The 25,354-nt window shown below is 42.7% G+C and overlaps 2 protein-coding genes and 1 long non-coding RNA gene across 3 annotated transcripts in view; 1 reads left to right on the forward strand and 2 right to left on the reverse strand.

Annotated features, from left to right (window-relative positions):
* TIGAR (TP53 induced glycolysis regulatory phosphatase) overlaps nt 1–25,354 on the reverse strand; it is a 39,428-nt gene that overhangs the window by 4,776 nt on the left and 9,298 nt on the right. The window lies entirely within an intron of this gene.
* On the forward strand, nt 14,491–18,579 carry FGF23 (fibroblast growth factor 23). Its single transcript, XM_027665932.1, has 3 exons — nt 14,491–15,024; nt 16,980–17,083; nt 17,530–18,579. Exons 1-3 carry the CDS (start codon nt 14,805–14,807, stop codon nt 17,965–17,967), a joined length of 762 nt encoding a protein of 253 aa, XP_027521733.1. The 5' UTR covers nt 14,491–14,804; the 3' UTR covers nt 17,968–18,579.
* On the reverse strand, nt 22,068–25,178 carry LOC113957982. Its single transcript, XR_003531363.1, has 3 exons — nt 23,513–25,178; nt 22,172–22,177; nt 22,068–22,077 (listed from the first exon to the last, which is right to left on the reverse strand). It is a non-coding gene; the product is annotated as an uncharacterized LOC113957982 (long non-coding RNA).

The following is a 25,354-nucleotide window of genomic DNA, read 5'->3' on the forward strand; positions in this document are numbered from 1 at the left end:
TTTTAAACTGATCACAGTTTACATGAAGAGAAAAAAAGAGGGGAATGCTGCTTACAGGAAATGAATGAGATGCTTTGGATGATGCTTTAGAAGGAAAGGAGTTACTCTTCATTTTCTGGTCTTGCAGTGTGTAGAGAGAAGCCAAGTTGACACACTTTGTTCATCCACAACATGCACAGCAGTTTGCTTTGGAAAAATGTGCATTTCAAGTGAAAAATCAGGATATTCTGAGAGGGGAGAGTGGGTCAGAGGAAAGTTTGGAGGGTGTCCGACAGTCACACAGAGTCCCTAGAGGTAGAGATAGGAAGACTGCAGCTGCGATGAAATGCATAAGCTGGCAACCAGTATCCTGGTATTATATTCCTAATTGTCTTTGAAATGAAGTTTGAAGAAGGACGGAAGAGTACATGGATGTGAAAATGTGGTTTGAATTCTGACACACAAGTTTGTTTCTGATTACAGTTTAAATCAGCCTTCTTAGGATAGGATGAAATCTGTTCCCTCTTAAACCAGTGCAGTCTAGAGGAATTTATTGTTGCCAGTACTGACAAGCAAGGGGATAGCTAACACAAAAGGTGAGAATCAAACTCAGTGGCTCTGTTTTTCACACACTGGTCAAGGTAAGAACAAACCATAGACCAGGTCACAAGAAGTCAGAATGAGGAAATGGCCTCAAGTCGCACCAGGGGAGGTTCAGGTTGGACATCAGGAAGAATTTCTTTACTGAAAGGGAGGTCAGGCATTGGAAGGGGCTGTTCAGGGAGGTGGTGGACTCACCATCCCTGGAGGTGTTCAAGAAACTGCTGGATATAGCACTCAGTGCTCTGGTCTAGTTAACAAGGCGGGGATCGGTCAAAGGATGGACTCGATGATCTTGGAGGTCTTTTACAGCCTAAATGATTCTGTGATGCTACAGATCTGTGCAGACACAGCCGGCTGGGCTGAGATTGTTCTTAGGAACTGCAGACCCTTTCAGGTGCAGTTTTGGTGGGCATTTGGAAAGCCCCATCAGTCACTCTGCTGAGCTACTCTTTACAATACTGCATTTTTTCCTTATTACACATCAGTGACAGCCAGATCAACACTGAAGTCAAGGTTGAAATCAAAAAAGGTCTCCTGATGCCAGGAATTCTGACTAATATGATATGTCAGGAGGGATAGCTGTGGGAAGAAACCCCTCCAGCACAAATAGTGCAGAACTGAAGCCCTGTGGAGTTTTAGACCAGTTGGATATATGCTTTGACAGAGGTGCTTCTTAAGTGAATGCAAGTCTGCTTTCCAGAGAGGAGCTGAGGAATGTTTTGGGACACTGCAAGCAGTCCAGGGGCTGCTCATGGTAGCAGGGTTCAAGAAGTTATGCAGCCAAGCTCTGCCTGAGAAATGGCCTGATCCTGTTCTGCCTCATGCTTGATTAGCTAAATTCCTCCTTCTTAGGCCGTTATCATGGAGAAGGAGGATTTAGGAAGCCCACCATTCCGTTTGCACACCTTAGGATAAATTCGTTAAGCTGGCAAAACCCAAACCATTTGAAAGCCTATTGTATGTGATACGGTGGCTGTGGAGTGAATATGAATATCATCTGACAAACTCTTACACAAAACCTTCTTCCAAAGAAAAGTTTCATGGATGGGTGACTACATAAAGAAAACTCATGAAAGTGAAGGGATTTCCCAGACCAGGGCCAAACTAGGAACTGCAACGCACATCTCATCTCAGTGTGCATTAATGGGGGGTCATGACATGGGCTACAAGCTCTGAAAGCATTGCTGTGAATACCCCACACCAGCCTGTCATGCCCATATTTTCCACATGGGATTCTCCTGGGGAGTTGATACCTGTTTTCAAGGTTTCTTCTTCCTTAGGCACACCCAATAACAGTTTCAGACTTAATCCACCCCTGTTAGAACTGAGTCATGTTCTTAAATAACTGTATTTTTCCCAAATGTGCAGAGGCACACATACACACACAGTGGAAAAGTAGAGTAATATTTGTATACCTCACTAACTATTTCAATTCCAAGATTTTGTTTTGCACAGTAAAATGGTGCCAAAGTTCTCATATTACTTTTTTTTCACTAAAATATACCTCATATTCTGAATCAACATGGACTCACAACTGAGACTGTAAATTTGCAAGAAACACGAAACTGTCCAATCAATTGTTTGTGAAATTGCTTCTATTTTTATATGTATGTGCTGTGCACAATAGTTTAATGTATTCCTAAAATAAAACTTTATACATTTTTGGTAGTGTTTCGACTCTATGTCCCTCTTAATATTCGGGTTTTTTCCTTGATTACAGAGATTCTGTATTAACCACGTTCAGGGCAAAGGGCAGCATCAGTGCTGGCACCTAGAAACCCCCTGTGCCCTGGGCTGCACCCAAAGCAGTGTGGGCAGCAGGGGAAGGGGGGATTCTGCCCCTCTGCCCTACTCTGGGGAGACCCCCCTGCAGTGCTGCCTCCAGCTCTGGGGACCCAGCACAGCAAGGACATGGAGCTGTTGAAGCGAGGGACACCGAGGTGATCAGAAGGATGGAGAAGCTCAGCTGTGAGGAAAGGCTGAGAGAGCTGAGATTGTTCAGCCTGGAGAAGAGAAGGCTTTGAGGGCACCTAATTGTGGCCTTCCAGGACCTGAAGGGAGCCCACAAGGAAGATGGGGAGAGACTATTTCCAAGGGCCTGGAGTGACAGGACAAGGGGCAGTGGCTTCAAACTGACAGAGAGGAGGTTTAGACTGGGTATTAAGAAGAAATTCTTCCCTGGGAGGGTGGGGAGGCCCTGGCACAGGTTGCCCAGAGAAGCTGTGGCTGCTCCATCCCTGGAAGTGTTGAAGGTCAGGTTGGATGGGGCTCTGAGCAACCTGGGCTAGTGGAAGGTGTCCCTGCCCCTGGCAGGGGGTTGGAACTGGATGATCTTTCAGGTCCTCTCCAACCCAAACTGTTCTATAATTCTATGATTCTATTCTGCTATCTGAGGGCCATTTAACGACTATGGTGCTAGAGACAGGTAAAAAGAGTCTGGACTCCTAAGGCTGATTACTGCCATTTTTAATCAGCTGTTATTCCTATCATTATTGCCCTCTGGTGGTTATTTTGTTAATTTAGCAGTGAGATGTGAGAGATCAAGCATGGATTCTGTACCATGGACCTGGGCACAAGTGAGAAAGGAGACTCCCGCCTCATGGCTGGTACTCTTTAAATGCTTCAGCCCCCTCCCTGCGTTGGTATCTGTTGCACCATTATATAGGGAAGCCACAATTTTAACTGTGAAGCCACCACACAATATTTGAAATTCAGGTTTCTCCTTGACAAGCAACTTTTCGTAACATTAGGCAGGTAAATGGTTCAGGAAAACTATTTGGTTTTCGCTCCAAATTTTCCAACTCGAAGGTTTGCCAAGGATTTTGCAAACATAAAACCCGAGCCTAGGCCTCAATGGCAGTGCCATACAGAATGACTTAAAAGACATAGGCATGGGCCTGTTGGAGCAGATCCAGAGGAGGGAAAACAAGATGATCAGAGGGATGGAGCAGCTCTGCTGTGAGGAAAGGCTGAGAGAGCTGGGATTGTTCAGCCTGGAGAAGAGAAGGCTTTGGGGAGACCTGAGGGCAGCCTTTTGGTATTTGGGGCCTATGAGAAAGACGGGGACAAATTTTTTAGTAGGCCCTGTTGCAATAGGACAAAGAGTAATGGTTTTAAACTAAAAGAAGGTTGATTCAGACCAGGTATAAGGAACAAGTTTTTTACAGTGAGAGTGGTGAAACACTGGCACAGGTTTCACCTGTAGATGCCCGATCCCTGGAAACATTTCAGGTCAGGCTGGACGGGGCTCTGAGCAGCTCCTAGTTGCCAATGTCCCTGCTCATTGTAGGGGGATTGGACTAAATGGCCTTTAAAGATCCTTCCCGAGCCAAATTATTCCATGGAAATACTGTTTAGTAGCATGGAGTACCTTGAACGGGAAAGAAGAAAGCACAAGTTTTTTCTAAATTATACTGAAGAGAGATATTTTAAAGCATGTTAAGAAATCCTGTTTTTCCTGTTACTTCACTGAGTGCATTAATACAAATCGTACTGTGGCACCATAAGTGATCACAAATGATATAGTCTCCAGTTCATAGAATCACAGAGGAGTTTGGAAGGGCCCTTAAAGATCATCTTGTTCCAACCCCCTGCCAGGGGCAGGGACACCTTCCACTAGCCCAGGTTGCTCACAGCTCCATCCAACCTGGCCTTCAACAATTCCAGGGATGGGGCAGCCACAGCTTCTCTGGGCAACCTGTGCCAGGGCCTCCCCACCCTCACAGGGAAGAATTTCTTCTTAATACCCAGTCTAAACTTCCTCTCTGTCAGTTTGAAGCCACTGCCCCTCGTCCTGTCACTCCAGGCCCCCGGAAGTAGTCTCTCTCCATCTTCCTTGTGGGCTCCCTTCAGGTCCTGGAAGGCCATCATTAGATCTCCCCAAAGCCTTCTCTTCTCCAGGCTGAACGACCCCAGTTCTTCACCCTCTCTTCGTAGCAGAGGTGCTCCAGCACCAGAGAAGTTCCTTAACTACTAGAGATATTTTTAAGGATCAGGAGCTCCGGGGGTCTGGCTGCCAGGGGGCAGTGTGCCACCTGAGGAAAACATAACTCTGGGGGAAAGAAAATACACAGCGAAATTCAAAACCACACGGGGTTCATTCACACTTAGAAACAAGAATATTGTTAAGAAATGTACTGAACAGAGATTTACCCCACCAGCAAAAACTAAAGCATCACAGTAATGTCAATTCTCCACCAACTGCTGAGCTAGCAGTTTTTCTAGGAGAGCAGCAGGTACTAGAGTTTTGTGGGGAAAGGGTTAACATTATACAGGAACATATCCCAAGGAATTATGGGAGATGTAGTCTCCACAGCAAGCCTCTGGAGACAGTACTCAACAGAGCATGGAAGGACTCGCTAAGAACTGTGATGGGAAATACGGGATGTCACGGGAGGTTTATAAGGGCTTGTTACCCCGCGAATAAACGATTTATCAGTTGCACATGCATCAGTTTGGTCCGTGAAGCTAAATGCTACAGAGTTTCATGAAAAAATATAGCCATAGCTTTCCTCAATGGAAAAAAAAATAGGCTTCCAATTCAGAAAAAAAGTCAAACCAAAGCAAAACATCAACAAACAAAAACCAAACAAAACCCACAAACAAAGAAACCTAAAACCAAAACCCCAAAACGACAGTCCAAAAAAATACAACAAACAAAAACCTTTCAGGTAAGTTGTACAGGTACATCAGAAAAATGATAACTGAAAACATTTTGATTTTTCTGTAATTTTCACTCATTTCCTTTTTAGATCAATAAAATTTATGGTGGAAAACATCAAATTTTATTTAATAGGTCCTTATTTTCTGTATTGTAGGAAAAGGAAGAAATCCTTATAGTTTACATGACAGTTATGTGAGACACCTTAGTGCTAATTCTTTTAAAAATGGGAATGAACAGGCCAACACAGTCTGAGACCACTGTACATTATGTCCATAAGTGTCACCTGACATTTAAGGTTCAGGCTTGCTCAGTATGTTTGATCCAGGCCTCCAAGAAAGTCTCCATGATCCCAGCGCTGATCCTATGAGTGGGAGAAAGGAGTGGGATGCATCACTTAAATCTCATGGGGACCTGAGGACCCAATTGACTCTTGGATCTTTTTGTCCTTATTGGAACTTGTTGTTGCACATAGGAGGTCTCAGTATGGATGTCACAGGGTGTCCAGCAGCTCTGGGATGCCTGTCCCCAGCTTCTCTCAGTCAGGAAGAGGGACTGGCTCTGCTGTAAGCCAGCTAACCCCAGCCTTGCAACCATCTGCCTGTTTCCCCCCAGGCCCACCCAGCCCCTGGGGCTGAGAAGGGGTCCAAACCCAGCCCTAAATCACTCTCTTTCCACTTTGCTCTTTCCATTGCAGCTGTACACCCCATAAAATCCCACAGGTGCCCCACATCAATCTCATCCCTCGACAGCAAGTCTCTCCTGATCCCAGCTCTGGCTTGGCAGGGGCTGCTGCTGGAGCCCCAAGGTCACTATTTGACCTTAGTGGCCCTGACCAGCCTCACCTGGGACCTCCTGGATTGAGATACATCCTTATAACTCTGGAGATGAACGTGTTTACCTGGAAACTGGCAATATTAGGGAGAGGTTAATGTGAATTTTCACCATTAATCTTATTTTGGAACTGGAGGAGAAAGACCTTTTCCTCTAGGAAAAGGTTCCCACAGGGGTTCTGTAACTGCAGCCAGATTTGCCCCCTCATCTCCTCCAGGATGAACAAACCCTACTCCAACAGCCTCTCCCTGTACATCCTGTGACCAATCTGGACTTGCTCCTGCATCTTAAATCTCTCTTGCAAATGGACCTCAAAATTAGACACGTTGTCTAATGCATGTCTGATCTGGGGACATTTTCTGCCAAAGGGGAAATTAACACATCCTTCAAGCTGTTGGATGTTTTTGCCAGTGCAACCCAGGATGCCATTGTTTTATTTAATGGTTGCATTGATAGTCTTCCTTACTAAGAAGTAAGTAGTGCTCTTAATAAAGAGACCCAGAAGGCAAGGAATGGCAAAGGCAGAGTGTGTAACCCAGGGATTCCCCCTCCAGCCTCTCCAGGGAACAGCCAGACACTCATTTAAGGCAGAGCATGACAATGGGGTGAGGCAGTTGTCTGGATTGCATTAAGCGATTTGCAAACAAATTAAAATATTGTGAAACTGTCTGGTCCCTATGGAGCTTAGCAGTGCCCAATCCCATTCCCACTGTTCCTAAGGAAAGCAGTGGATATTCAGTACCTTTTCAGACATTTGGAGGCCGTGATCTAAAGACCTCTCAGATTAAGAGTGCTAGTCAGTATTTGCCATCTAACTTAAGATATGCTTATAAAAGAAAACAAACAGCCCCAAATCTCTTCTGCATTAGTTTTGTTGTTGTTGTTTATTTTTTTTGTTTGTTTGTTTTACTTTTGGCGTTTTCTGAAGCCACCCTGCTCTGCATTGGTTTAAGCAATGAAGGAGACACTTAGGACCAAGTTATTTAACTACAGATTACTTCGTTCCTTGGAAAAATAACCCAACTGCAAGCTCTTGTGCCTCATGTTTGGAATCACAGTGACTCAGCAGAAGTCAAGAGGACATTTGGTTCCCTTGTCAGAACCTGAGAGTAAAGGAGGAAGTAAGAATCTCTTCCAGCTGTTGGGTAACTGAGGAGGAGACTGAAGCTCAGATAAACAGTGCGGGAATCTCTAGGTTTAATACGTGTAATGCAAACTGGAATTGCAGTTCACTGCAGTGACCAATCCTGGCTGCGGGAATAGCTGTCACTGGGAAAAAAAAAAAATCATAAAAACAAACAACCAAGTATCCAGTCACAAGCAGAGATTTCTTTTTTTTTCCCTCTCCAGCCAAGCTCTGCATCCAGCTCAATCCAAAAGCATGTTTGTTTTGGAAGCCATAGTCTACTGAAAAGTGTTTGGCCAAAATCCAAGGGGCCAATAAGTCCAGATGAGCTGAACAAGCTGTGTCCTTGGATCATGAGATTTGAACATATTATTCAATCCTGAATCTCATGCATGCATATTACTGCTGACTATTTTTTGTCACAGGGTGTGGACAAAAATGCCTTGATTAGGACAAAATTTTTTGTCCCCTAAATCAACTGTTTACAATTCACAAATTTATTATGGGCTTGTGATTTCATGGCCCATAGCTCACAGCTCTGGAGTAGCTTCTCCAAGGACAGTGTGACCATACCAACTTACGTCAAACGAGCAATCAGCAGCGATGATGGATAAAACAACAGAGTTTATAATTATGTTTGTCTCTAGGCCGTTCGGAGAAGAGTATCTCTCTTTTTTTTTTTTTATTAAATGAGAACTGATCCATCCTGAGTCATTCCAGGCGATTAGAGCGTGTTTGTTTTTTTTTTCTGGGGTTGCTCTATGACCTGGGCTCAGGACTCACTGGTCCAACATGAATTTATTGAAGAGGCAATAAGGCAAAATGATGCAAAAACATAAGGAAGGCAGTTATGATAACTAGCCTAGGTTTAACTCAGTGAGATCAATAGCACTTTAACTACCTCAGTTATCCAGTGAGGGACAAGCCAGCTTGCATTCACCACAGGGGCAAAACACAACAAGGGGCAATGGCTTCAAACTGACAGAGAGTAGGTTTGGATTGGATATCAGAAAGAAATTCTTCCCTAGGAGGGTGGGGAGGCCCTGGCACAAATTGCCCAGAGAAATTGTGGCTGCCCTATCCCTGGAAGTGTTGAAGGCCAGGTTGGATGGGGCTCTGAGCAACCTGGGATAATGGAAGGTGTCCCTGCCCTGGGTACGGGGTTGTAACCCGATGACCTCTAAGTTCCCTTCCAACCCAAACCACTCTGTGATTCTATGATAATGCTGATTTTGCAAAGGCAACAACTACAGGAATAGAAACTGTGGGAAAGGGGACGCGTGTGGGGCATGCAGGGGTGCCACATTCTGTAAACCTTGAGCAAACCTGCAGATACTGTTTTTGCACATTCCAAAAAGAAAGTTGCAGATTTTAAAGAACAAAAAGTTAATCTCAAGTAGGATTTATTTCCTACACACCTATAGCAATCAACATGCAGGTCCACAGGCCAGCTGGGTGACAGTGGAATTTCTTCTATATGAAATTTCTTCTCTATGTTTGCTTTTTGCACAACCTCAGTCTATGCTGAGCTGGCCATCAGATGGTCAAGAAGGTGTTAACTTGAATTAATTTCCATTTTTTTACCAGAAGTGAAGACTGGGGAATGAATCAACCATGGAACAAGGGGTGAAGAAGTGACACCAGTGTCAAAGAGACATAGTTGTGTTCAGGGTGGGCAGATGGACTAACTAGCCTCTGGCGTGTAAGAAGGTCCATTTGGGATAATGGAAAAGATAATAAAGAAGAATTTTTTTTTTTTTAATTAAAAAAAAAAAGAAAAGTGTTAAGTTGCATTTCTAAGTTTTTAAAAAATTGTCAGTGAGGAAACCTTTGCTTTTGGAAAATTGGGCAGTTTGATGAGAGTCCAGAACTTCAATAAAAATGACAAGAACAGTCTGTTTGACTTATTTGAAAGAGAATGTGTTTCTCAATCCGTCCTGGTGTGGCACCAGCTTGTGACAGCTGTGAAAATGGTCAAAGATCAGCAGGGCCCAGGTGCAGGATCAGTGTCCCTGCAGCTGATGAACCTGTGCATCCAGGGCACAATGTGACACTCAAGCTCCTCCTTGCCAAGCAACGTGACAGACTGAGAAAGCAACATGCGGAGCTGCTGTGCCTACAATACACCAAAAAAATACTGTAGCTGCAAATCTACCCGAGAAACCCAAATCAGAGACAGAGTTCAAGACATATCTTTGCCAGACTTCCATCCAATCTAATAGATCCTAATCTGTGTGTTCCAGGTTCCCCCATGACAGAAACACCTCCACAAACAGAAGCCAGCTTCTGAGCAATGATGAGCTAACACAGTTTAGGCGAAAAAATGAAGTCTCTGTTAGTTATCTTGCCCTGTCCCTTGCAAAGCTTGATCTCCATGTTGCTTTAAAGGAGTCCAGAATCACATACTGGGCTTGTAGTATCTTAGGAAATCTTTCTACTTTCCTTGCATCAGAAGTACTGGGTACAAGTACAATGCTTGGTTCAATCAGAAGTTTTCTTCATTTGCTGTTTAGGTTTTAAGGTTAAAAAATTACTCTTAAAACTCACAGAGAAAATGTTTCTATGATCAAGTTTTAGTTTCAAAGAGATCTCACTAAAAAAATAAGTCTCAGAGCTAAAGAGCAGCACCTGCAGTTGCATTGATGCAGCTTTAATCACACCAGTCACATGCTCTGTTATTCCTGCCCCCAGAAAAAGAGCCCTTGGGTGATGATGATGTTGTCAGTATATTTTGTCTTTTGAAAGTTTCCTAAGCCTTTTTTTATATCTTCTTCAGGGAGACAGATTTAAGTGAAACATGTGAACCCAAGAGATTGGAATAGGTTTAAAACTAGGTTAAAATAAGGTTTATTATTTACACTCATTTTCTGTCTAACCAGGGGAGATGATCCTATTAGTTTATTGGAAGCTGTCAATGAATGCAGTGGCATATATCATATATCAGAGAAATAGGTCAGAAGGAACTCCTGGATATTTCTAGTCCAAGCTGAGATAAAAATGTTGGGAAATAGGAAACTTTACATAAACCAAAGAGTTCTCCCCAAATAAAATTGTCAGTCAGCCTGCTTTTAGCCACCATGCAGTGTATTACAATAGGAGATGGATGACTGAACTGACTTTCTTGTTGAGGCTGTATATCTGTGTCCGTGGGATTCCTTAGCACCTGGAAGCAGGCACACCACACTTTCTCAGGTAAGACACACTGCCTAGGCAGTCAGGTGAGCAGAACTGGGTGTGCCAGTGACAGACAAACTGTAGCACAGGGTACATTTCAGAATCTACACAGAGAAGCTTCAGCCCTTCCATGCCACCTCATCAAAAACAACATTTTGTGGCCTTCCAGTACCCAAAGGGAGCCTACAGGAAAGATGCAGAGAGACACCACAAGAGCATGTGATGACAGGACAAGGGGGAATGGCTCCAAACTGACAGAGAGTAGGGTTAGATTGGATATTAGGAAGAAATTCTTCCCTGGGAGGGTGGGGAGGCCCTGACACAGGTTGCCCAGAGAAGCTGTGGCTGCCCCATCCCTGGAATTGTTGAAGGCCAGGCTGGATGGGGCTCTGAGCAACCTGGGATAGTGGAAGGTGTCCTTGCCCATGGCAGGGGGGTTGGAATGAGATGATCTTTAAGGTCCCTTTCAACTCAGGCCATTCTACGATTTTCCGAACTTGAGGGTATCAGCAGCTCTCATCACAGATTGCAACCACTCTCTCTTCCACAATACCTAAGAAAATTCAGACCCCTTAAAATGTCAGAAACACTCTCTGTTCCGAAAACAAAACCTTTTAGGGACTGTTTCAGCTTTGACTGGGAGCTCTGCCAAGGGTTTCAGCTGGAGGAGGAATGAGGCCCTTCATTTCTGTTCCTCAGAGCAAACACATTGCAGCAATTGCTCGTACACCCTGTGGTCGCAAACCCAGTGGGCTGTGCTTACCTCATTTGTTTCACGTAGGTGAACTTAGCCAGGATGTTTTCTTTAGTCGTGGGCAGTGTGACAAGAATGGGACATCCAAATAAGGTCACTCAGGATGTGTTTAACAACACTGGGTAAAGTCTGTGGCAAAGGCTTATGCACACACACACACACAGAGTATCCACTCTACATACCCTTGGCTTAGTGCATCATTATTCCTAGAATAACTTCTGGAGAGGCACTCCACCCTTGTGCTTCCAACCCTGAAGATGTGATTGTCCCAGAGCCACTTGTCACAGTGATTTTAAGGAAGGGGAGGCAGAGGGAAGGGCCCCTGATTTCTGTGGTCTCTTTTGGAGAGATGTGACGCAAAGAAAATTATTAAAGGCAGAGGCAGCTTCAAATCTGTCAACCCAAACTGCCTTGTGATCTTTGAAGCTTCCTGAAGCCAGCACAGACACTCAGCACAGAATTCTGCAAAAGGGCAAACCACCCACCTGTTTAAATATAAGGCAATATGTTTTATTAAGCAAGAGTGCTACAGGTGCTCCTACATGATGAAAGGTAGTCCAGCACTGCGAGGGAACGTGTGATTTTGCTCGTAGGAGAATCCTGGAAGGCTAGTAGAAAACTCCTTTTTATTAACCTGCAAATTTCTGATGGTCCACAAACTACTTCCAGGGGGCCTGCAAAAAGTAACTGACAGCAAGTCACTTGTAGTATCTTGAATTTGTTGTGACAAAAAGCTTGCCTTTCCCTTGTAAGTCCTCTGCAGCTGATTTAAAGTGATAAGCAATGAAATTAAGGAGTTACTTCCCTTGCAGCAGCACAAGGGATGACACACAGTTGCTGAAATGGGGGTTTTACGGATCTGAGATGGTAAGTTTTGACTGAAATATGAGCTAGAGCTGAAACACAAAGCGGTCAAAATGGAGGAAAGTCAGACCCCAAGCTGCAGCTTTCTGTGCACAGTTTTGGATATAATTTGCAGTTAAATGAGCACACCAGCAAAGTATGAGCACCACAGGTGTTACAGCTGAGAACTGAGAAAAGCCATCTCAATTCATCAAACATCACAGAACAATATAGAAACCTAAAAAAGCAATATCACTATATGAGATAAAAGCTGCAGAAATATTATTACTGATGCATCAGCATAACAATGCAAGACAAAAAAGGCTGCCATCACTTCTCTTAGACTAACAGGCATAGCTGGAGAAGTAAACAAGCTCTCATACACCTGGTTACTCCATCAACAGCTGACTGTGTAGGAGAAGATAAGTAAAATACCAACAGAAAGAATAAATGGATCAGCCGGAAATAAAAAAGAAATGCATTGTTAAAAAAATCCACACAAAACCCCAAACACATGCAGTGGGCATTTATAGGTTTAAAACAAAACAAACCAAAAGTCCACAAAAAAGCAAAATTTGCATTATCATCCTCACAAGCAGAGACTTGAATAAATTCACTTTAGCCCAGCAGCTTAAACAGAACTTAGGAAAATCTGGAGTTTTGTTGACCCTGTGGGAAACTTTTGAAAGTGCTAAACAGTTTAAGCATATAAAAGTAATCTTTACATCTTTGACATATACAAAAAAGAGAAACAGCTTCTCACAACTGACGTGTGTTTAAATGAGGTTGAATCAATTTTTTAAGTATCTGAGAACGTTTCTTCTGCCACCAAGACACCAGAGGGAGATCAGATCAGTGCATGCTGGCAAGTCCAGGAAAGTGTCATGGTGAATACGAAATATCAAACCAGAAAAACAGCATCCACCAAAGAATCATGAAATATTCCAAGAGGACACACTATTCTCTAAGCACCTCTGGCAGTAGCTTTTGCAATTGCTCCTGAATCCATATCCACATTTCCATAGGAGTCTAAATAAAGGGGGAAAAATAAAACCATGGAAAGCAAAACAACAAAAACCTCCAACACTTGTTTTAATATCAGAGTAAAAAGTATGGGTGGATAATTTCAACAATAAATAGAGATAACGCTTTTAAAAAGAGAAGAAAAAGATAACTCTCCTTTCCTTCACAGCTATCTTTTAAATTAAAGCCTTTCAGATGTTATAACCAGTAAAATATCTGTAGCCTGGACAACCTGTCAGGGAAGACAGCTTTGTCAGGCTACTCAGTTTAAGATCTGACCCTTATACACTTTGGCTAAAAAGTGCTGTCATTTACACAGGTGAATATACACTGATGCAAGCCTCTGGATTTACACAGGTGTGGCAGAAGAATTTGGCAGGCTTTTGCTAATTTTAAACAATTAAAAAAAAAAAGAGATTCACTTTTGCACTGGGTTACAGTTGTATCAATCCACTCATGTTATCAATCCATTATGTGCTGATGGCACCGCTCCACGGCTCGTTAATGAAACTCAGGATTTTTCATGCTGTGTCCAGCTAGAGACTGTAACCAAAACTAACACTGCTACAATTAAAATCCTTGGGTTTCATCAAAGAAAATTATTCATTTATTGTTTGGTGCTCCTCGGTTTTATATTAATTTTTGAAAGGAATCTTAACACAGTCTTGTTATGGAACCCATTACTCCTATGATTCCCCCGCATACAGTGTCCCATTAGCACAGTATTTTCATACAATAAATAGAACCACATTTGTTTTTAAAGCAGATTTGTTTGTAAAGACATAGATCATTGGCAGGACAATTGAGAAGCAGGGCTTGTATCTTGGAACACTTTTTACACCACTATCCACTTATTACTTTTTAGCTTGGTCCCTTCCAACTCAGGATATTCTATGTCCCTTTGTAGCTCCTCCAAGCTTGCCTGTTGTACCTGGAATACTAAAAATGTGCCGATATGAGTGATTTCAGGTTTGATTCAGACCCCATAACTACTGCCCAAGCAAACCTGTATGACTGTAAAACCGCCAGCCAGATGTGCAATGCAGGAACAAACATCCAGTTTTTAAGTGTTTTACACATAATTTTCAGCTGTTTGGTCAACTTCAGATATTTAGGTGGCTCAAAATGAAACAGGAGATATAAAAGGGAATAAAAGTCTATTTGAAGTGGGTTGTGTGCTCATATCAAGTTCCCTTTGCTTAAATGCAGTGACACAAATATCATCCCAACAGGCTTGGTGTGGAATTTACACCATAATTAGGGAGGGATCAGGCCCAGGGCAACCTAATACGAGCTTTTCATATATTTGCAACAAAATTTCAGCTCTATTCAATGTGTTTGCTAGATCAGAATGCAGTTTGGAAACTCTGAGGGGAGGTGGGAATCTGAATAAACATGCCTGCAAAAAAAGAAAGATAATTCAGGTCCGAAGGGTCATTCCCTTCAGTTCAAGTGCAGTGGATTGCCCTTCCTGGATCTAACAGTAGGGGCGTGGGAAGCTTTCAGATGTCACAGGGTTGTAGATAACATTTGAACATATGATTAGCTTTTGTGAGCTGTCTTTAGAAACCTTACATTTTTTCCCCCCCACACCTTAGCCAGAGATCCTTCCCTTGAGGTTTCGGGACACTTAAAATGTTGCTTTGCCAAAAATCAAGGATGTGGAGAAGGTTTTCCTGTGTGATGTCATTTTGCTGCCCTTTATAAGCCTCTGCAGAGAAGAAGGGAACCTGTCTGAGGATCCACACTCCAGCACAAGGGCGAGCAAGGAGCGTGGAGGTGAATCCAGCTGCAGATCCCGACCGACCATGGAAAGGCGATCCATGGCACCCTGCAGCTCCCTGCTCCTGGTACTCTGCAGCCTGAAGGCTACCTTTGCCTTCCCCAACTCCTCTCCACTGCTGAATCCCAGCTGGGGGAATGGAGATTCCCTAATGCACCTCTACACGGACACGGAGAGGAACAGTTTCCACCTCCAAATCAATGCCGACGGCTACATTGATGGTGCCCCTCACCAAACCATCTACAGTGAGTAGCTTCCTATGGATCCTCAGCCTTCATGGGAGCAGGGGAGGGAGGACAACAGTTTTAGTTTCTCACTACCTATAAAAAATCCCCTCTTCTCCTTAGGCAGGCAGACAAGCATGGGTATGGGATGGAAAGCAAGCATAATTATAATCCTCCTTTTGTTTAAAAAATAAAATCACTCCAAAGAAATGTAGTGGATGGGGAATTTCAGTAAAGTCCTTTGCTTCCCCTGCACACAAAAACTACTTGAATTATCCTTCACTTCATGATTTTACCCACAGCTTCTTGTTGGAGTTCCTATCAGAGGTTGGGGATGACATTCCCCAAACAGCTGCTTCCCATTGCGGTAACAGTATTCCCAAAGGAACTGCACTGAAGGAACTCACCACACCAGTGCTGGAAAACTGATAGCAGCCCTAAAATCTGTGTTTTGGGGTAGAAGGCTGATGACTACAAAACTAACTTTGAATGTGGATAGAACATGGGTATACAGAGGTCAGTTAAAAAGGGGAAAACTGGGAAAGGCCATAAAAGAAGTGCTAAGCCTTTGGGGTTCATGAGAAATAACTATTCTCTAGTATAACTAAAAGGTTCTCAAATTGTCTCCTCACAGTTTATTTTATTAAATACCTACTGTGTATTTTATTATATGTTTATTGCATATTTTATTATTCTATTTAAACAGAGAATAGTTTACTAAATTTCTTTCTTTGTTAAATACTTGACCCAAACTCTTTAGTTAGTAGAAAAATGGTGGGTTTTTTAAGACTTGGTGTTCTTTTAATTAAAGCATTTCAAAAGTACTTCTGTCTTAGCAGCACTCAAATCACAAGTAGGTAGGCAAAATAAAGTTTAGTTATTCTTCTTATTATAGCATCTTCTTGATACACTCAATTAAAAATCTAAGCATACAGAACAGTGTTTTTGCATAATATATTTGCAGCACATATAAGGATGAAGTTATAATTTATTCAAGGAGAAAAAAGGATCATGTTCTATTTTTTAAGGAATTGCTAAGGAAACACTTGCAGGAACACTTGCACTGTCTTGTTACTCTTCCTGCATATTTAAAGATTTTATAAAACTCATTTTAGGTATGTTAGTCAGTCAAGAGCCAGTGTGGGATTTTAGAGAACAACAGGCAGGAAATTGTCATGTTTTGTCATATCTGCCATGAAACAAGTACACCAAGATTTGGAATAGTGGAGCAGGAAGGGTGGAAATCAGACAACAGAAGGGGCTATGAAAGGGAGGGTGACTGAACTGCTGCCAGGTCACCATGGCACCACCGAGACACCAGGCAGGTGGGAAGTTCTGCAAAGTTCTGCCCTGGGGTTGCAAAAACCCCCAGTAAGTTTGGAAGGGACCACAGTGGGTCATCTGGTCCCACCTCCCTGCTCCAACAGGGTCATCCCAGAGCACATGGCACAGGATTGCATCCAGACAGTTCTGGAATGTCTCCAGTGACGGAGACTCCACACCCTCTCTGGGCAATCTGTTCAGTGCTCGGTCACTGCACAGTGAAGAAGTTCTTCCTCATGTTCACGTGGAACTTCCTGGGCATCAGTTCCTGCCCATGCCCTCTTGTGCCATTGCTTGGCACACCAGCGAAAACACCACAGGGCAGTCACAGAGATGGGGGAGACAAACTGCCAAGGACAGAACTAGGGGCAGTGTCCCCAGACTGTGATCTAGGACTTCAGAGAAAAAAGTTGTCTTTGGGAGGTTAGTTAGCGCAACATTGGAACAGGGCACCTGGAGAGGTGGTCTCCCATCCTGGGAGCTTTCCAAAGCCACAACTGACCTGATCTAGGGTGGACAATGCCCCAGGTCATGTGGGAGGTTGGTTTGGACTCCCACAGGGAACTTCCAGCCAGAGCACCTGTGGATCTGTAAGGCAGTGGTGCAGGGTCAAACCAGGATCTTGGATTTGACATCTTCGTTCTTCTAAACAGGTGCCCTTATGATCAAGTCTGAGGGTGCTGGCTCAGTTATAATCACAGGGGTGAAGAGTGGACGTTACCTATGCATGGACATGAAAGGAAACATATTTGGCTCGGTGAGTGACCTCTGCTAAGCCTCAAGGCTGAAGGGCAGGTGCAGCTTGCTGCTGTGCTGCCCAGGAGGGGAAAACCTGTGTAGGTGCAGATTTAAGAGAGGATGTGCCACTTAGGTAATACTTTCCTTTCCTCTTTGATTGTACTGAGTTGTAGAGCTGACTAAAATCATCTGAGATCCTGCTTGGGTAAACGAGGGCAAAATGAGATGCAGTGATGGACCAGTCAGAATTCCTGACATAGCATAGATCCATGGGTTGGGACCCTCTGAAAGAAAACAATGTTATCATTAAAATACGTTTGCTGAAAACATGGAGATATATCTCAGATCTACTGAGTTGTCTCAGTTACAGACCTGGGAGATCAGAAAGCAAGATCTCATCCCTCTTTCCCTCTTTAATTTGTGCCAAACCCCTCTGCTCACAGGTGTCATGTTTTTTCCCCTCAGCATTACTTCAGCCAAGAGGACTGTGTGTTCAACCACAGGACACTGGAGAACGGATACGACGTGTATCAATCTCCCAAACACAACTTCCTGGTGAGCTTAGGCAGAGTTAAGCAAGCTTTTCTCCCTGGCACAAACCCGCCACCATACTCCCAGTTTTTATCCAGGAGAAACGAAATCCCGTTGTTCCGCTTCAACACCCCCAAGCCCCACAGGAACACCAGGAGTGCAGACACAGATCCGATGGATCCTCATCAGGTCCTGGTCCCGCAGAGGAAGATCTCTGGGCTTGGCTCTCCCCTGCAACAGGAAGCAGACTTCTCCCACGTGCCCAGGGAACCCGTGAGGATCAACCAGAACGACGTGGTGAACCCCGATGACCCCCATGCCATGATGGACGCTCGGAGGTATCCGAGCCCCCGGTTCTACATCACCAGATAACTGTGACCCCGGAACCTGCAAAGTGAGGACAGAGGCAAAGGGAACTGTCTGACACACTCTCAGTCTGAATGTCCAATGGGAAACACCGGGAAAAGTTCCTTATATTTCAAATTTTTGTACTTAGAGATGACACATTACTGACAAAGCAAGTTGAACTTTTCCAGCCAGAGCTCTGTGGACTGAAAAGATATATTTTTTAAAAGAATAATAGAAATCAAACCTTTTAGGATCCTAATCACCTTAAGTTTCCATCAATGAAGAAAAAAGAAATCCCGTGAATGAACTGAGAAACTGATATTATGTTGCTGATGTAACTGGGAAGAGACCTGGAACATCTGACATTCCAACAGAGGCAGGAAATCCTCTTATTGCACTGTCCCTGAGTGTTCAAACACAGCAGACAAACTCTCTGGCAGTGTGTTATATTATTATATAAAAACTACTATATATGTAATATATACATTATCTGAAGGGGCCTACAAGGAAGCCAGAGAAGGATTTTCCTTCTGAGTAAATTCTTCATCAGGAACTGCAGTGACAGGACAAGAGGCAATGGCTTCAAACTGACAGAGAGGAGGTTTAGATTGGATATTAGGAAGAAATTCTTCCCTGGGAGGGTGGGGAGGCCCTGGCACAGGTTGCCCAGAAAAGCTGTGGCTGCCCCATCCCTGGAATTGTTGAAGGCCAGGTTGGATGGGGCTCTGAGCAACCTGGGAAGGTGTCCCTGCCCATGGCGGGGAGTTGGAACGAGATGATCTTTAAGGTCCTCTCCAACCCAACCATTCTATGTTTTTAGCTTTTAAGTTGGAGCTTCAGTATGTTTTCATGCCCCTAGGAGTCAAAAAATGACCTCTCTGCTCTTATAAGAGCACCACATGCAGAAAACTAGTAAGTGACTGAAGGACAGGACAGGATTAAATGGTCTTGTGTAAACAGAGCAATTCTGGACACTTTCTGAATCAAAGCTGAGGTTTGGGAAAAAAAGAGTCTCACTGTCTGTCAAGTGCTTCTCTGTCACAGTTCTACATTCACTGAATTCTGGCATCACGATGTGGAAAAATAATGTAAACACCATTAGTTTTGCATCTTTCCAACCCAGAGAGAAGTACTAGGATTATTAATAATCAATAGTGTGTGTCAAGATGGTTTGTTTTGCATACTGCTGAACTACACAGGGGGAAAAAGAATCCAAAAATTTATGCCTCGTAAGTGTCAAACTGTTAATAGTTTCACTATAATGAAGACTCTCATCTAATGAGTGAAAATTAGGTATGTATTTAGAAAAGAGCACCTAATTAGCATCAATGTTTCTATTCAGTTCTGAGCAGATATTAGATGCTTTATATTTGTAAGAGTGAAATTACCATTAATCAAGAGATCTCTCATTTACAGAACTTTTTCCCTAGATTGATTTATGTTATGGATAAATTTACTTTGAAAGTTATTTGTGATGCAACTCTCAGAAATCAATTCACTGGAGTTACATCAGTGCAACAAAATCAAAATAAGGCCCTCCATGTTTCCTGTGTTCATTGGAATTTTTCTGGATTTAGCACAGAATGCTGTCCTGCTGACAGCATTTAAATAATCTCTTTTTCCCTCCCTATATATGTATAAATACATGATATCTCTTTATCTATAACATTCAACTCACGTTAGAAAAGTCACAGGTCCTGATACTACTCTTAGAATAGTTTTCCTATCTAGAGTGATTCCTAATTCATGTAAATTCTAGGGAGCACAGGACAAGCCAAATGATAAAGACTAGACCAAGAGTTCTGTCTCATCATGGTTTTGATTAATTTCTGAATGAAATGAGTGATTCTAAGGAATTCAGGAGAGTTGCAGGTGGGTGGAGAGTTGTGGTTTTTCTTGCTTATTCAAAATGCAGCAAGACTTTTTACCCTGCTGTCTGTTGTACAGTGCAGAGGTGTGATTTTATTTAATAACTTTACTTGATTTCTGTTCTTGGCTTTTGCTCCTTGAAAACTCTGGACTTCAAGTACAACAGCAAAGTTTGCCTTTTCCATAAATTGTTGGAAGCTCCACAGGCTCTCTGGGACTCCAAGACAATGGACTTACAACAATTTGAATCTCTGTCCATATCAAACTTTGATGAGAAATGTGGGGTTTAATCTCTACACCATCTTTATATTCATACATTAGAACAAAATAAGCAGGTTGCTCACTCTCTTAGTAGCCAGAGGATTTAGTGCCTAAGCTAAGACTGAATACACAGTGGATTTAGCATTAAAAAAATGTATTTGTAGCTATAGACAACTGTATCAAAATATCAAAAGAATTAATTCTTCAGTGGAAATGCTGGCAATCACCAGCTGGTAAGAAAGCATTATTATTTATGTTGCAATATTTATTTATTTATTTGTGTGGGTCTTAAATCCCACAGAATATTTATAAATATTTATAATAATGTATAATAGAGATTATTTCCTTTAATAAAAGCACCAATAAACTTTTCATTTTCTCCAAATGGTGGATTCTGCATTGTCTGTGTAAATCCCCCATTCCAGAAGGACTTGAGTAGCAGATATGTCCGAAAATTTTTGTGTCCCCCTATCCCACGAGTTCCAGCCTCACAGGTTGCAGCTTCCTGGGTGTTTCAGTGACCACAAGTATAAAAGTTTTGTGAAAGATGATGAGAAAAACAACGTCTTAGTAGGTCTAGACTGACCATGAGAGATTGTCTACTGGGAATTCTGCAATGCAAAAGCAGTGGAAAACCACTGGTCTGGCAGTTCAGTCCCACTAGGAAATATTTGTGAACCTGGCTCCAAGATCTCAGGGTAAAAGATAATTGGTAAATTAAAAGTATATGAAGGCAGAGGGCAGAGGATGGACCAGGCTCTGCTCGGGGGTGCCCAGCAATGGCACAAGAGGTCACGGGCAGGAACTGATGCCCAGGAAGCTCCACCTGAACATCATGAGGAAGAACTTCTTTGCTGTGCAGTGACCGAGCACCGAACAGATTGCCCAGAGAGGGTGTGGAGTCTCCCTCACTGGAGATATTCCAGAACCATCTGGATGCAATCCTGTGACATGTGCATCGGGATGACCCTGTTGGAGCAGGAAGGTGGGACCAGACGACCCTCTGTGGTCCCTTCCAACCTGACCCAGTCTGTGATTCAGAGAAGACTCAAGAAGTAGCAAGACTGGCAAATTTACTAAATTTAACTTCCATTTCTATGACTTTTTTGGTGCTTTATTAAGTAGGTCTGCCCTTCTTCAGCCCTACTCTGAGCATTTAAATGAGATACAGGGCTTGTACCATTTGTGTGCCCAAAAGTGAACTTCACTCCTGTCTGTCAGCGTTCAGGGTAAGCAACAAGCTTAGGAAGGAGGTCAATGTTACCCCAAGTTATCCCCTTCTTTTGTTGTTTCAAAAATTTTCTTCCAGCTCATAGGGGGAATTCTTGTCATTGGGATCAAAGAGCCTGAGCTGGCAACAGGTAATTTCAAGATATGTCTTTGATTTCACTCTTCAAATTCACCGTTTCCTCCTCTACATGTTATTCTGCCCCACACACTTATTGATGATGCTTTCTCATGAACATTTCCACATTCCTAAATTTTATTAAAAGTCATTACAAAAAAATAACCCCATGAGGAACTTAAATACTGATTTTACTCAAGCTCAGTGCTTCACCTTGGACATTACTACTTACTCCTGTGCCCAATAACTGCTTGCATACCTACTTCACCTTCTTTTATCTCCTAAATAACATTTACCTTTTCCAGTTAAGCTTGTGGCATTGTGTCAAATCTTGAATTAAAATTCACCATAATTTTTCCCTTGCCTATACATCAGTTACTTCATCAAAGAACCACTCACTTAAGTCTGAACTACTTATGGTAAAAACTCAATTATATTCCAGGTTTCATTTACCCTTCTTGTCTGCAATTGCATTCTCCTTCAGAATTTATTCAGCCTTGAGTGTTATTAAGGTCAAACTGACAGTCCTGTAAGATTGTTTTGTCCTCTCTTCTCAAATAAAAATTACTTTATTTCCCATTCCCTAGTTATATGGTTCCACATCCAGTTGGACAGATCTGTTTAAAATACTTGCTTACAGATGTGTCATTTCAGATGTGCTTTATTCTGGGATAAAGATTAGTGATTTCATCTGACACGAGCATACTAAATTCTTGAAATCTTGGCTTTAAAAGGGAAGAGGAGGGGAAGCACTGATCTCTGCTCTATGGTGACCAGTGACAGACCCAAGGGAACGGCTGGAGCTGTGTCAGGGGAGGTTTAGGTTGGATATTAGGAAAAGATTCTTCCTCCAGAGGGTGGTTGGGCACTGAACAGGCTCCCCAGGGCAGTGGGCACAGCACCAAGGCTGACAGAGCTCAAGGAGTGTTTGGACAACACCCTCAGGCACATGGTGTGATTCTTGGGGTGTCCTGTGCAGGGCCAGGAGTTGGACTCAGTGATCCTTGTGGGTCCCTTCCCACTGAGGACATTCTGCTATTCTATGGTTATGAAACTTTTGTGATTCTTCAGTATACCTGACATCACTAAACCAATTTTATGATTCTTGTCCTTCTGAAATCAAACCATCTTTTTTTATCAACTTTAAGTTTAAGTAAATTAACTTTTTAAGATATATTCCAAAATATATTCAGGATTTATTACAGTCAAGTCTGTTGCATCATCCCTCTTCTGTTCAGCTATGGATGGATCAGCCAACTGGGCACCACAAGGAAAGAATTACATCCAAAGGGGTTCTGCCTGGACCTCAAGTGCATTCCTGTGGTGACTGGTAACACCCTACTCATGATTTGTGGGTTTTATGCCAGTATCTTCCTGTGCCATATCTTCTGACTGTGCTCTCAGGAGCTTCTGGCATTCAGGTGAGGCATCCATAGTCCCACAGGGTCCCTGCATGCCAGGAATCCAAGAGCTGTTTGCAAGTGACAGCAGAGCTATCTCAGCTCAGGAGACCTTCCTGAATAGCACTGGGTTTACCCTGCATGCACAGATCCTCCGTATCCATGGATGTCGGAAAAGCAGCTCACACACTGTGCCCATGAAGCTGCCTTGGCATCACTATATATCCAAAAACCTCAGGCTCATGGCCAAAGTCCTCAAAAGAGGGACACATCTGGGGGAAATCTGACATATTTTAGGTCCAGGCATGTGGGCTGTGGATCTGAGGCAGCCAAAAGCTTAGATAGAGAATGCATCTGATCTAAATTCTGTTCTGAAGGAAAAAAGAAAAAAAAAAAACGTCCCAAACTCCTCCTATTGCAAAGACAGGGCTATGTCTGGAAAACAGTCCCTAACAGAGAACTGTGGGAATGAAGAAAATATCTTTATTTTAGAGGAAGGAAACTGTGATACTACCAGAGCTCTCTGCCAAAGCACTCCCTTGATGGCTGCTGGAGGTTAGACCTGTGAGATGATGGTGGTGGAGCAACACTAAGGAACATGAGCTGCCATGAGCTTTGAACTGCTCTTTTTCTCTCCTGTCACCTTTTCCAAATTAAGCCTGGTCTGATAAAGCACCGGCTAAACATGAACAACTCCATCAAAGGAGGTCACAACTCCCCTACCTTTTGAAACGCTATTGTTTTGGAAGCAGAATACAACTGGGCTCTTCAGCAAAAGAAAACATCAGCTTAGAAAGGAGCTGAGTTTCCTCTTGTTTTTGGTGATCTCCACAGCCACCTTTTTTTTCTCTCCTGATGTTCAGATGAAAAAGCCTGCCAAGACAGCTTTTATTTTAGCTTTCACCAGTTTCAAACCCAATTTTCAAGCACACATCAGTTCTGCCAGAGCTGACTACAGTCAGACAGGCAAGTTGAGAAGTTTCTAACATTTATTTCAGCACCACCTTCCTAGAAAGGTGTTCAAAAGGAATGTAACATTTTCTTATCACCCAAAATTCTCCTGATCCTGGTAGTGTGTTTAACAGCTTGATCTGCTTTCTCCGCCTCTCTCACATCTTGGCAGCTACTGCTGAAAATCCACCCTGTAGTTAAGGCCTTGCCTTCTGCTGCTAATTAGAGACTGACACATCACAGGGACAAAACATCCATTGCCCACTACTGAGTAATCCCTCAAATATTTATGTTCTGTTGCTATTCCTAACAGAAGCATCTATCATTGCAACTCTCCTTTCCCATGATCCCAATAAACTGTATGGATTTACTGCACAAATGCACAAGAGCACTTGATTAAAAAAAGCAAGAAGAAAGATTTAGTCTCAGCGTCAATTTAAAGATTTGAAAAGAGCAGCACTATACACAGACCTAAAGAAAACAGGGGTTAGAATTAACTTTAGAAGCTTCCAGAATTAGTGACTTTTTAATGCATAGAGAACCTTACATCTGACAAAACAAAGGTGAAATAACTATATTAGGGCAGGCTATAAGATCATCCAGGCTAGTCTAGATGCCAAGTGCAGATAAATAAGGAAAAAAATACAACAGGGCAACTGCAGAACACACTTGATTACTTGTACTCCCTTGGCAACTGGTAGATGTGTTTGCACCATTTTAGTGTCTTTTACAAAGTCTGAATTGGGAGATTCTGACCCATAAGTTTTTCACTGAAAAATAAATGTTACTTCATTAATACAGGAGCTGTTTAGAAAACTTGAATGGTTTCACCCTGTGATATTTTTCATCCTACCATCTGCTTGCCCTGTGTAAGAGTTACCAAAAGTAGAAAGGATTTGGTAACAATAACTTCAAGAAAACAATCCCATAGACATGATCCCATTTCTTAGCATGGGTCTAAATTTTAACCACCTAGAAACACATTAAAGAAGGCAAAGTGTATTATAGAGGAAGAGTCAAAAATCTCTCTGGGAAGAGTATCACCCAAGCAGTGGCAAAGCATTAATTAAAAATGTAGATGTTCTCCTAAGTTATTTACATCATCAGCAAGAATAAAATGTTAATTACCTGCTTGAGAGTAGGCAAGAAAGAGAGAAAAAGAAGTCTTTTAAACTGAGAAGTACATAAATCACTAGTGTTTTGAAATATTTGACAAAAGTTACAGACTTAGGGAGAAAAAACGTGTTATATCTCCAGTCATCTTTCAGCTGATGAAGGAGGCACATTTTCAGCTCAGTTACTCTGGCTCCAAGAAGTATCAATGGAATGACTGACAAAATTCAGGACATGGCAATTCCAGAAGAGTTCAAGCTATTTAAAGCACTGACAGGAGAGCCTCCTGCTATGTAACTGCCTTTCCTGAAATAAACAGGCACTGCCAGGGACAAGCAAAGTAAGAATGAACTCCTGTCCCACCCTCTGCCATTAAGTCATGCTTAGAACTGTTCTATCTTCCTTGGCTGTGACCATCATTTAGTATTCAGGAGCCCTGTAGGAAGATGCCTCTAGGAAGGAGCTGAAGGAG

This window comes from Corapipo altera, unplaced genomic scaffold (assembly GCF_003945725.1).
Source record: "Corapipo altera isolate COAL_440 unplaced genomic scaffold, ASM394572v1 249, whole genome shotgun sequence".
Classification (NCBI taxonomy): Eukaryota; Metazoa; Chordata; class Aves; order Passeriformes; family Pipridae; genus Corapipo; species Corapipo altera.